Source organism: Equus quagga, chromosome 4, assembly GCF_021613505.1.
Source record: "Equus quagga isolate Etosha38 chromosome 4, UCLA_HA_Equagga_1.0, whole genome shotgun sequence".
NCBI classification, from domain to species: Eukaryota; Metazoa; Chordata; class Mammalia; order Perissodactyla; family Equidae; genus Equus; species Equus quagga.
Window position 1 is genome coordinate 25112994 of NC_060270.1, and position 12471 is coordinate 25125464.

The following is a 12471-nucleotide window of genomic DNA, read 5'->3' on the forward strand; positions in this document are numbered from 1 at the left end:
TGAGAAGAGTATATGGTCTGGGTACCTGGGGTTCAGGTGTGTGGGAAGAGTTGTAGGAGATAAAGCCTGGCAGGTGAGGGGGCCAGACGATGAAGGCCTTGGTGGGCTTGCTAGGAAGCGTGGACTTGATACAGTGGACGGTGAGGAGCGGTAGAAGATTGTTAAACAGAGTCAGCATGATTCGTTCTGTACTTTAGGAAGATGACCGGCACCTGTTTAAGGAATGGTGGGGAGAGGCAGGCCTGTTGGAGCTAAAATAAACCTAGTGGAAGGTGAAAAATATATGACGGGTGAGACAGGGTGTGGAAGGAGAGCCAGTGAAAGGCTGAGGAGGGTCCGTGGGGGAAGCGGGAATGAAAGCAGCTGAGTACAGCACGGGAGGTCAGGGAAGGGGCATCAGGCATGGGCATTCCTACTGGGGGACTCCAAAGGAGCCCCCAAGTCAACCTTGCACTCTCCCATGTCCTCAGACCAAATTTTAACTTGTTCTGGGCCCATAGACTCTGTGAGGTTGTTTGACTCAGTAGAAGACATTTGGGGCAGAGGGGTACAATCAGGGTCAAATCACTAAGGGATGAGACCTCAAAACATTCATCCATAAAGTCTTCATCCCAAGATCTTGGCTTCCAGGTTTACAAATGAGATTTATAAAAAGGAAGTTATAGCACCAGCACTGCACCGTCCCCACCCCTCAGCCCTCTCCCTTCCTCAAAGACTCCTGAGCTACTAAGAGCACCGTGAGACCAATGCAAGCACAGCAAGGAACCACCTTTTTGTTCCTTTCCCCTCAACTATTTTGTGGGACCGGTGATAGATTTTTTTTTCATTCTATTAAAAGGCATGTTTTCATCCTTTTTGTTTTTGAGGACACACTAAATGTTCTCTAACCAAAATACCTCGGTGGGTGGGAGAGGAGTTTGGACTAGAAATCCCCATGCAACAATTAATGTGCTGAACACATGGACATTCATAGAGACTTGTACCCGACAATTAGTGCTTATGAGTTCTTCTTAAGAACACATGAAACTTTTTACAAAAATTGGCCATGTACTACTCATAAGGCAAGTCTCATCAAAATTAAGGACCAGTATCATATAGACCAACCACAATGAGGTTAAGTTAGAAATCAATAACAAAAAGATAATTTTTAAAAATCTCATACATTTGGAAATTTTTACATATTTCTGTTAAAATTGGGTCGAGGAAAAAAATCATAGTTGAAGAGAAAATACTTAGAACTAAATGATAAAATATTTGGGAAGTAAGGAATTAGTTCTAAGATAATTCTACTGCTGTTTCAGATTGTGTTGCATTTGCCACTTGCATTATGTCCATTTAGAAATGAGCAGAGGTAGGAATATTTTCAAAATATTTAGAAAGTATTTTTTAAAAATTTAGAAAATCCGGTCTGGTTTTGCCAGATTGCAAACATGAAGTGTCAAATCAGAAATCCCACCTAAATGTTTAGGAATTGTTTTTCTTATTTTTGTTTGTTTTATTGCCAAATCTCATCATCGAAAATTCCTTTCCTTCCTCCTCTGAACACAGATTCCCATGAAACCAGCACAAAGGGAATAGAAAGAAGAGGCAGAGTATAGAAATTTTGGCTCTTTCAAGGCAGCTCCTTAGGACATTTGGTTTGATTTTTTTGACCATTTTGGCTCCTCCAGTGTTCTTGATATATAATTTTGAACTGGGTTTTGAGACTGGTGATGAGGGATTTAGAAAAAATGGTCTGGGGGCATTTTTCTTCCACAGTCAGTTTTCTAGACAGACGAAGATTTTACCCTCCCTCTCAGGACGTAGAGTCAGAATCTGGGACCTTGACTGGCAAGAAAAATAGACTCAAGATTTCTTCAAAGCTCAGCTTGTGATTCACTGCTGGTTGATGGTACCTGTAATTCTTTCCTGTTACCTCACTGCCCTCCCGTTTTGAAGAAACATCAAGAAAACAGTTGAAATTCTCTCCAGGAGGAAGAAACTAGTTGCTGATGGGCCACGTTGTGTGGTTCTTGTTTCCCATCTAGGAGGAAGCGCTACCGCCTGCCGCCCTCTGCTGTTCGAATAAAACCAGATTCCTAAGCAGCTCTTTCCTGCAATGTCTATATCAGCCTTGTCCTCTTGGATTTGGGTCTCCCACAGAGAGAACATGTGCATTTTACATAAACAGCGTCTTCTTTCTTCCACTACCACATCCATTTTGGATTCCAGTTCTCTCCTCCTTCCCATTGACCACTCGACATGGACTCCCAAATTGTTTCTAGGGAAGGAAAACATTAGGTTTCAGGAAATATGTGCAGCTTATGATTAACCCTTCAGGTCCCTGCACACAACATCAATGATCGTTAGACAAGGTGGTCAGGAGACCTAAATTCTAGTTTACTAATTGAGCGACCTCAGTTAATTTGATTCAACAAATACTTGATCTTCTGCTGTCTGCAAGATGCTATGTTAAGCAGCATGACAGATGGTATATAAAACATAAAAGGGTTGCTTTCTTCAAAGGGTTCACAAGTCTGGTAGGGCAATAACATGCAAAGAAGATGTTATGGCAGGTGGCTGCAATGATCAAGGCTGTAGGTACCAGCCTCTGGAAGGGCAAGGAGGAGGAAAAGTTCACTGTTGGCCAAATCTCAGACACGGACTGACTGATGAGATTCCAGAGCAAGTCACATTCCTGATTAACGGAAGTAGGAAAACACTCTAAGGTCATGGCAAGACATTTTCTAAACTCTCCTTCCAAAAATTAGGATTCTACTGCTTTAACTTTTCACTGATTTGACAAATATCAATGGAGCTCTTATGTGCCAGGTGTTGTGTTAGGCTGTGAGGTGATAACACTAAACAAAACACAGTCCTTAGCTGCATAGGCGTTGTAGTCCATAGGGAGCCATAGACAAACACATAGGTCATTACACGACAGTGGGAGAAGGCTGTCATGACCCTCTCCAGTCCATACTCTGATTTGCTTCAAAGTAGAAAGAGGAAAAATGAAGGCCAGATCTTCTATGGGCATCATCCAGCGTCAAAGTTAGAAAGATCATTCGCATGGATTTTGCCCAGGCTCTTGGTCCTTGTTAGAGTTTATAGAAGAGGACTACACAGAGATGGGATGGAGAGTGAGGTTGGGGAGCAAAGGCAAGCAGGTAGGCCTTTGACATCGATGATGATGTTTCACAGCACTTTTCCCAGGCCCTTGCCTCTGCACTGAATGCTGGGGGGGAAGTGCACTAAGAGCCAATCCTGTCATTCTCTATGATCTTACACTTACTTCCCCATCCCATCTGGAAATGAGAATAAATAACACCTGCTCGGCACCTCCTCTCAGGCTTTTGGAGGAGCAAATGAAGGGGCTTGTGAGTACTTTATGCCAAGTCTATAATGCTACACACATCAGTGATGTTATCACCATTATCAGCAACACCTGGGGCGGCAGAGGCAGAGGAATGAAGACCAATGCCTTCCACAAGCTCCTTCCAGGTAGAGATCCTGCAATTCAGCCTTGTTGGCAAGCTTTCTCTCCAACTTCCCTGCTAAAGTCTACACCCAAATAGGAAGATTTGCTTTTTAAAAACAATGTGTCTAATAATATACTTAACTCAGTTGAGGTTGTGATGAGAAAGACAAATCAAGCAAGAAGTTCTCTAAGCTGCCGCAGTGCAGGTGTATGAAACCCCACTTAAAATTTCCTAACGTAGGAAACTGCCATGTGTCATTTGTCTCCTCTCTGATACTCCTGGCCTGGACTTACTGTCTTGCTCCCTTGTGGATTCCCATCAGGATGGGAAATACAGGCCACTGAAAAAGTTGGAAGCATTCCCAAGTCGTTTGTACCCTAGAGTCCTTCTGATTGAGTGGAGGAGGATGAAGGAGAGGGTAGTGCTTCGTGTTTGTGGAAGGCTGGTCATTAACATCAGCCAGGTCCAGGTGTCTTCCCCGCTAGACCGTTGGCCCACTGAGAGTAGTGAGTATGTCTGCCTCGGTCCCTGCTGGCCATCACCACCTAACCAAGGGTGAGTCCAACAAATCTTCATTAAGTAAATGAGTCCTTCTGTCCAACAGCCTTCCAGGGGAGCCTTATTATCCTCAGTTTACAGATAAAACTCAGGCCTAAGCTGCTTAAGAATGTTGTCCAAGGCAAGAAAGCATGTCTGGCTTAGGGTCTGAACACTACGTGCTCTGTCTGCTCCAAATTTACATTCCCTCCTGCACAGCATGCCACTCAGAACCTCCTCTCTCAGAAGCAATGGAGTTTCTTGTTTTTTAATCATTTTCCAAGAAGTTTGCATTCCATTTGTCTTTGAAAATAGGCTCCAATCAAATATTATTGGTAATATACCCAGAAGTAATTGTTTTATAGATCTTTTGGTCCAATTTCCAGATTCTGTTTATGAACCAGTCCTCAATTCTTGGAGAACTGAAGTGAAGACAAAGGTCAAATATTCATTCAACCAGCATGTATTAAATGCCCATTGTGCAGCAGACCCTGCACTAGGTGCCTGACGTACGAAGATGAATAACAAGTGGTTCCTGTCCTTGAAGGACCTACAGTTTTATAAAAGCTATAGAAAGGCTCTGACTGTGCTGTTTTTTCATAAAAAAGAAAAATTACAAGAGTGAAACATACTGACTGCAGAATATTTAGAAAACCCAGGAAAGAGAAAGAAAAAAATCACCCCCAAATTCACATAACGTTCTATAAATCCTGAGAGCAGAGCCTATGTCTTAGCATCTCTGTATCCACAGAACCTTACACCATCCCGGAGGAGAAGATAATCGTTTTTGAATGGGGGATTCACCCCCTGAGATGACTACTGTTAACGTTTAGAAAATATTGTTAGTTTCCTTTTCTTTGTGAACCACTGGTTTGGGTGTCATTCTCCCTGCCTCACCTAAGCCAGCTGGGTAAATTCACGACTTCCTTAGCACCCCTGCAGGTGATGCGGTACCGCCCACCATGGTTACTGGTAGACCCCCATCATGGCCCAGGGTCGCCTCACGTAGAGGGAGGCTCTTAGGCGTGGGAAAAGCAGTAACTTCCACCACAGGTCCCCACACAGCCCGGCCCACCCCACAAAAGTCTCAGCGGCAGGAAGTTGGTTTATCGGAGATCAGTTCCCTAGGATGGAGAGGAACTCTCAGCAGCTCTCAAACCAGGCTGCCTATTGAATCACCGGAGGCGGCTTTCAAAGCTCCTGATGCCCAGCCCCTCTGCACCCATGAGACCCAGGCATTGGTCTTTTTGTGTTTTTAAAGCTGCCTGGGTCAAGGATTGAGAATCACCGATTTAAAGGAAGGCCGAGCAGTGGTGTGAGTGGCCTTTTGAGACTAGCAGAGGGCACAGCCGGGGTCAGTCTGGAGACACTCAACACTAGGACTTGGCATCACAAGAGTTTTCTGCAGCCCACTTCATAGAAAACCTGGGTAGTATATGGGGGAAGTTGGTTTGCAAAGGGGAACCCAAAGGAGGAAATAGCATCTTTATTTGAAAGTGCTCCTAGGAATCTCTGGATAAGGGAAGAACACACAGAAACCACGTTCACATACAACACGGGCCATACAGGGAGAGAAGCATGAATGGGCTGTTTGTAAGGTACGTGAGCATTCTGGCTTCATTATGAAAGAAAGAAGAATTTTGCATGATAAACTGTTAGAGATAATCCACTGCAACAAGAGGCAGCTTAGCAGAAGGATGATTAGAATTAGATAATCTTTATTTAGTCATCGAAGACTTGTTATTTGCCAAGCATTGTGCTAAGCACTTGACGTACATGATTTCATTTAATCTTTGTAATAACACTTTGCACTAGGTGTTATTTATCTTCCATTTTAGAGTGGAGGAAATGGATGCTAAGAAATTTTAAACAACATAAAATCACATCAAACAAAAGAGGTGAGCCCAGCCTCGCTGATTCAGAAGCCCATGTTTTGTTCACCCCGCCAGGCTTTGGGACCCAGACTTAATGAGTAGAGGTCATACAAAAGATGGGGGGAGATCAAGGGGACCACCTCTCAAGAAGGGGTAACTCCAGCATGGCTAGGCGGCTGGAAGGCTTTCCCTTCTGTGAAGGTCCACGGTGTCACGAGGTGTGAGTGCAGGATGTGCCGAGAGCTCCAGCAGTGCCTCCACCAGCCAGCCATGTGACCACACAAGTCACTTGGCCTAAGACTCCGCTGCCTCACCTAAGCAGCCAGAGCACTAGAACCATTAGTCAGTGGTTTGCAAGTTGCCCTACAGAGGCCTGGGCTACAGGAGGCCGTGCTGGGGACAGGATGGACGGGCAGGACTTCTCTCTTTGCCCTTCAACCAGACAAGCTTTGCATTTAGCTGCTTAAAGAGAAGATTCTCCGCTTGGGGAGACAGAGGCTCCATTTGGAAGGAAACCACTGGGCTCGTTTATGTCCATTGTCCTTCCACTTTGAGAGGAGTTGCATCTTCTTTGTGAAAATTCATGATGCTGGGAAGACTCAGCTGCCCTCCCGTTGCTTGACTGCATATTGAATGGGGGTGTGTGGAGAATGGGGTTTCACACACATGGCGGGGAGGGAGAGCAGCTGAGGCGATGGAAGACAGAAAGGCCAGCTGCCGCCAGCAGAACTCACAGTCACATAGACCTGCCTGGGGCTCCAAGCCACCCAGAGGGGTGTGAACAGCCAGAGGAGACAGGAAAGTAAGCCAGGTGCCCTATCTCGTTACTGGAGAGTGATCAGGTCACAAACGCCCAGAGGCTGGGCTCCTGGCTTCAGCTCCCTATATTGCACTTTCTTTTTACTCAGTAGGGTAAAGGTCTCCTGTTCTCTTTCAGTAGTTTAGGATTTAAGCAATTTTCTGTTTCTTTGTGTTTTTCAGATCTTAAATCCAAATTTCATCCAAGAAGGTGAGTTAAAAAATGGTCAAATTGAGAGCAAGGGTTCGGTTAAATAACTTATGGCAGATCCAGCCCTGGGGGAGATGCCGGAGTTCTGTACTGATGGACAAGGAGAGGTGTTTATGATCAACTGGATAGTGAAAGGGACCACAACTTGCAATATCTAAAATGGGATCCGAGTTTTTGTAAGAAAAAGAGTGTTTACATAAAGCCTGAAAGGATATATATTCTAGAATGTTCACAGTAGTTACTTCTGGATCATGACATCATGGAGCTTTTTCTTCTCTTTGTGTATCTATATTTCCTGATTTTTCTACAATAAACATTTATTACTTTTAAAATGCTTTTTCATGGGACACAGATGACAACACTGTTAAGCGGAAGGTTATTGGAATCATTACACAACGTGGTTGGGGAATGAGAGTGTTGTGTCATAAAATGCCTGTTTTCGTCTAAGCTTGTTCTCAATGATGCGAATTTATGTTGATTTGACCACAGTGGCCCCAGAATTCCTTGTGCCCTTAGTGGATGTGACCTGCTTGCTTGGGGACACAGTGACACTGCAGTGCAAAGTCTGTGGACGGCCGAAGCCCACCATCACCTGGAAGGGTCCAGACCAGAACATCCTCGACACTGACAACAGCTCAGCCACATATACTGTCTCCTCCTGGTAAGCTGAACGCCCCACCCCCCATGACCCTGCCCCTCCCCCTTCAGCTTCATGCGGCACCCAGAGGCTAAGTCTGGGATGCAGCTTCTGTTCTGGTTACCTAGTATCTCCAAGAGAAGAGCTGCCTGGAGCCTAATCTGATGCCAACACTTGGCCTTGATTAGGAGAGTGATTCCATCAAAAACGATGGGTGGCTCACGTTAGGGTACTCTCACGATAGTGCACTCACACGACAGTGCACTCAGGGTTGTGAGCTTGAGGCAAAGCCTCAACACTCACCACAACCTGCTGCTCAGCCTGATGGACATCTGGGTTGTGGCCAGCACATATTCACATGTTGCTCAGCATCAAGTAGACATTCCTGGAACCAACCAGAACAGTTTGGAACAACTGCATTCTGGACCCAAATTGCACAAATGAAAACATAAACATAAATCTCAGGTCAAGCCTGAACCATACTTTTGAACAGCTTGGACAGTAACTTCTTACATTCACCCTATTTAATGATCTTTCCCTAAGCATCCCCAAGGGAATCTCTTTGTTGGGGGAAGTGGTGAAGAATCCAGACCTGGAGGAAGGTGTTCCTCACATCTAGACATCCCGGTGTTCTTTGTGCCCCCAGGATCCTGTGGAACAGTGACATATTTGATTCCTCCGTTAAGCTAAGAACAGTTTTCTTAGAAAAAAAGAATGACTCACTCCAAAACGTACAATAGAAAACGGAAAATCCAGCCACAAGCAGGTTTGTCCACAAGAAGGCAGTGTAATAAAACTTAGTTGACTGCCTCCCAACCATTCTGTTAATTTTCATTGCTACTAATTGGGAACTTTATTGTGTATGCTGCTCACAGTGGACACGCAATAACAAGCCCTACATGCTTAAGAAGCATTTATGGAAGAAACACCTAGGAACAACTCTCATCCATTAACTTAATTTGTCTGCATGCAAAATCATATTCCCAGCAGAGACTCCCTTGCCAGGTCCTAAAATATCAGTGGACCCACGGAGCTGAGGGTGAGAGTCAGAGCTTGGTGAGGATCATGAAGATCACCAGGATATGTCACAACCGGTGGGGAGGGAGCGGGGCTGTGACTTCTGCGTTGACCCCTTTCAGAGCAGTTCTTCCCTTGTGATGTCCTGGAACCCAGACTGGGACTACTGGGAAAGTGGTCATTTAGTGGAGAAATTTGCCCTTTACTTAATTCACTTAATTATTCCGAGGGTCCTACACGTAGAATTTGAAATACTTGAATACTTTCATTCTCTAGTCTTTTGGTTTTCTTATCCCATTCATTATCCATCTGTGAGACCGAAAATACTTTAGGACGAAGTTGCTGGGGGCAATAACATTAGTACTGTTGTGGACCAAGACTTGTCTAGGACATTATCTATTTCAAACCATGTTCTAATTCTTCTCACTTGACTCCTTCACTATCCCTCATTTACAACAAACATGGGAGATGCGCGTGCAAGAATCTCTTTCCTCTGTAAGGAATTGGGGATACAGAGGCAAGGTCAGCACCCAAGGTGTGTGGGAAGGTCACAGACCTGGGACTACACCTTGGACCTCAGGCCTCCACCTCAGCACACCATGTGCCAACCTTTTCCCATCAATCGTCTCACTACTGGAGTGTGAAAGACATCCTTTTCATGTCCCTAGTGATTCTGGGGAAATCTCTCTGAAGATCTGCAATCTGATGCCCCAAGACAGCGGGATTTATACCTGCATAGCAACAAATGACCACGGCACCACATCGACGTCTGCCACAGTCAAAGTGCAAGGTACAGTCTGTTACTCAAACATTTATCTGTTTTTTAATATTTATTTTTTAATTGTATCAAAATACACACAACATAAAACTTATCATCTTAACCATTTTGGGGCATCCGGTTCAGTAGTGTTAAGGACGTTCACATTGTTGTGCAACCACCACCGCAGCCCATCTCCAGAGCTCTTCTCATCTTGCAAAACTGAAACTCTCTCCATTGAACAACTCCCCATTCCTCCCTCCCCACCCCCACCCGCTGGCAACCACCATTCTGCTTTGTGTCTCTGTAATTTGTGTTAGTCTGACGTTTTAAGTAGACATTACAAGAGCTCCATGAGACCTGGGGAAGGAAAGGTCCATTGTGAAAATTCCAAAAGAAAGTTCTAGCAAATGGGAAGAGAAAAAATCTTTGCTAAGAGCTGTCCGTGCCCTACCATACACCTCTTGCATGGTTCCCTGACCAAGTTTTTATTTTTTAATTTTTTTAATTTTAATTGCGTTCATAAGAATTAACATCAATGTGAGATTTCAGTTGTACATCATTTCTTGACTGTCACCACATGAGAGCTCCCCTTCACTCCTCGTGCCCACCACCCTACCCCACTTCCCCTGGTAACCACTGAACTGTTTCCTTGTCCATGTGTTTGTTTATATTCCGCATATGAGTGAAATCATCTGGTTTTTGTCTTTCTCAGACTGGCTTATTTCACTTAGCATAATTCCCTCCAGGTCCATCCATGTTGTTGCAAATGGGATAAATTTGTCTTTTTTCTGGCTGAGTAGTATCCCATTGTATATATACACCACATCTTCTTTATCCAGTCATCAGTCAATGGACACTTGCGTTCCTTCCATGTCTTGGCTATCGTGAATAGTGCTGCAACGAACACAGGGGTACATATGTTACTTTGGATTGTTGATTTCAAGTTGTTTGGGTAGATACCCAGCAGTGGGATAGCCAGGTCATGTAGTAGTTCTATTTTTAGTTTTTTGAGGAATCTCCATACTGTTTTCCACAGTCGCTGCACCAGTTTGCATTCCCACCAGGAGTGGATGAGGGTGCCCTTCTCTGCACACCCTCTCCAACATTTCTTATTTTTAGTCAGTGATTACAGCCATTTTAACAGGCATAAGGTGGTATCTTAGTGTAGTTTTGATTTGCATTTCCCTGATGATTAGTGATGTTGAACATCTTTTCATGTGTTTATTGGCCATCTGTATATCTTCTTCAGAAAAATGTCTGTTCATCTCCTCTGCCCATTTTTTGTTCAGGTTGTTTGTTTTTTTATTGTTCAGCTGCGTGAGTTCCTTATGTATTATGGGGATTAACCACTTGTCAGATATATGATTTGCAAACATTTTCTCCCAGTTGGTGGGTTGTCTCTTTGTTTTGATTCTGGTTTCTTTTGCCTTGCAGAAGCTCTTTAGTCTGATGAACTCCCACTTGTTTAGGTTTTTTTTTGTTTCCCTTGTCTGAGAAGACATGATATTCGAAAAGATCCTTTTTTGTTCGATGTCAAAGAGTATACTGCGTATATTTCAGGAGTTTTATGGTTTCAGGTCTTACCTTCAAGTCTTTGATCCATTTAAAGTTTATGTTTGTGTATGGTGTGAATAATGGTCTACCTTCATTCTTTTGCATGTGGCTGTCCAGTTTTCCCAACACCATTTATTGAAGAGACTATCCTTTCTCTGTTGTATGTTCTTGGCACCTTTGTCAAAGATTAGCTGTCCGTAAATGTGTGGTTTTGTTTCTAGGCTTTCAGTTCTGTTCCCATGATCTGTGTGCCTGTTTTTGTACCAGTACCATGCTGTTTTGATCACTATGGCTTTGTAGTATATTTTCAAGTCATTCCCTGACCAAGTTTTATCTCCTGCATGCAGTATTTAGCCCAAGGAAGAACTTCTGACAGCAAGGTGTGTCTCCCAAGTCTCCCTCAGGCCTGGAGGGATGTATGTCACTGGATGGAGAAGGTCATAGGGAAATGTTGAGACACAGCTTAGGTAACATTTCCTGGGAGACATAGGACCTTGGTGTAAAATGCCAAGTTCTGCAGAAATAGCAGTTGACCCTAATTTCTTCCCCTGCAGGTGTTCCAGCAGCCCCTAACCGCCCCATCGCCCAGGAGAGAAGCTGCACGTCCGTGATTCTCCGCTGGCTGCCCCCTTCCAGCACGGGAAACTGCACCATTTCTGGCTACACCGTGGAGTACAGAGAGGAAGGTGGGCCGTCTTCACCAGCTCTTCCCTTTCTGCCTTCTCTTCCTCGTGAGGGCGTCCTTCAGAGTCATAAAACTATTGGCCTCTGTGCCTTTCATCAGCTGCTCCTTCTTGCATCTTCCAACTCAGCACCAAGCCTTCAGGGCCATACCACAGCTGCCTTCTGATCTCAAACACGGGGCAGCCATTTTCACCAAAATGATGATGCCCCGTGGCTGGTTTCCAAATGCCTTCCCATGCACTCCCCTACTTAACAAGCCCACTCACCCAGACAGGGACAGTCAGGCACATTATACAAGTGATGAGGCGAAGGCCTAGAGAAAGTCAAGAAACACGAGGCTATGGGGGCCAGCCTGGTGGCGCAATGGTTTAGTTTGCACATTCCACTTCGCTGGCCCAGGGTTCACTGGTTCAGATCCCAGGTGCAGACATGGCAGCGCTTGGCAAGCCATGCTGTGTCAGGCATCATGCATATAAAGTGGAGGAAGATGGGCACGGATGTTAGCTCAGGGCCAGTCTTCCTCAGCAAAAAGAGGAGGATTAGCAGATGTTAGCTCAGGGCTATTCTTCCTCAAAAAAACCCCAAAAAACAACAAACAAACAAAATTCATAAAAACAAAAGGAACACGAGGCTGGAGTTAGAAGAGGCGGAGCTGACTCTAGAACCCAGGTCTCTGGTTTGCTAATTTGTGACCCTTCTGCCAGAGTAATAACTAGGGCAGCATGAGCAGAGCTTTACCACCACCCTCCCCCCAGGGTAAAATCTAGAGATCATGAGATATATATATATGTATGTACATATGGATTATGCCTTCTTTGAATTGTTCCATTTTAACATTTGTTAGGTTTGCTTGCTAAGAGTGCACACAGTTCTTCAGCAGCTAGAAACACCTGAGCCTGACACCTAGAATCAAGAAGAATTAGGTAAAACCGGAAGCTGCC

General features: G+C 44.6%; 1 protein-coding gene across 11 annotated transcripts in view; it reads left to right on the plus strand.

Moving 5' to 3' along the window:
- KALRN (kalirin RhoGEF kinase) overlaps positions 1–12471 on the plus strand; it is a 637395-nt gene that overhangs the window by 604231 nt on the left and 20693 nt on the right. For 8 of the 11 annotated variants that reach the window (XM_046658061.1, XM_046658067.1, XM_046658063.1 and 5 more), the window contains 4 exons: positions 6851–6878; positions 7368–7539; positions 9201–9322; positions 11401–11532. In XM_046658061.1, coding sequence (XP_046514017.1) covers positions 6851–6878; positions 7368–7539; positions 9201–9322; positions 11401–11532 — 454 coding nt within the window. Of the gene's footprint in view, positions 1–1548; positions 1752–1799; positions 2056–6850; positions 6879–7367; positions 7540–9200; positions 9323–11400; positions 11533–12471 lie in introns of those variants that run through there. The other 3 variants (XM_046658074.1, XM_046658075.1, XM_046658070.1) reach the window with 3 other exon arrangements.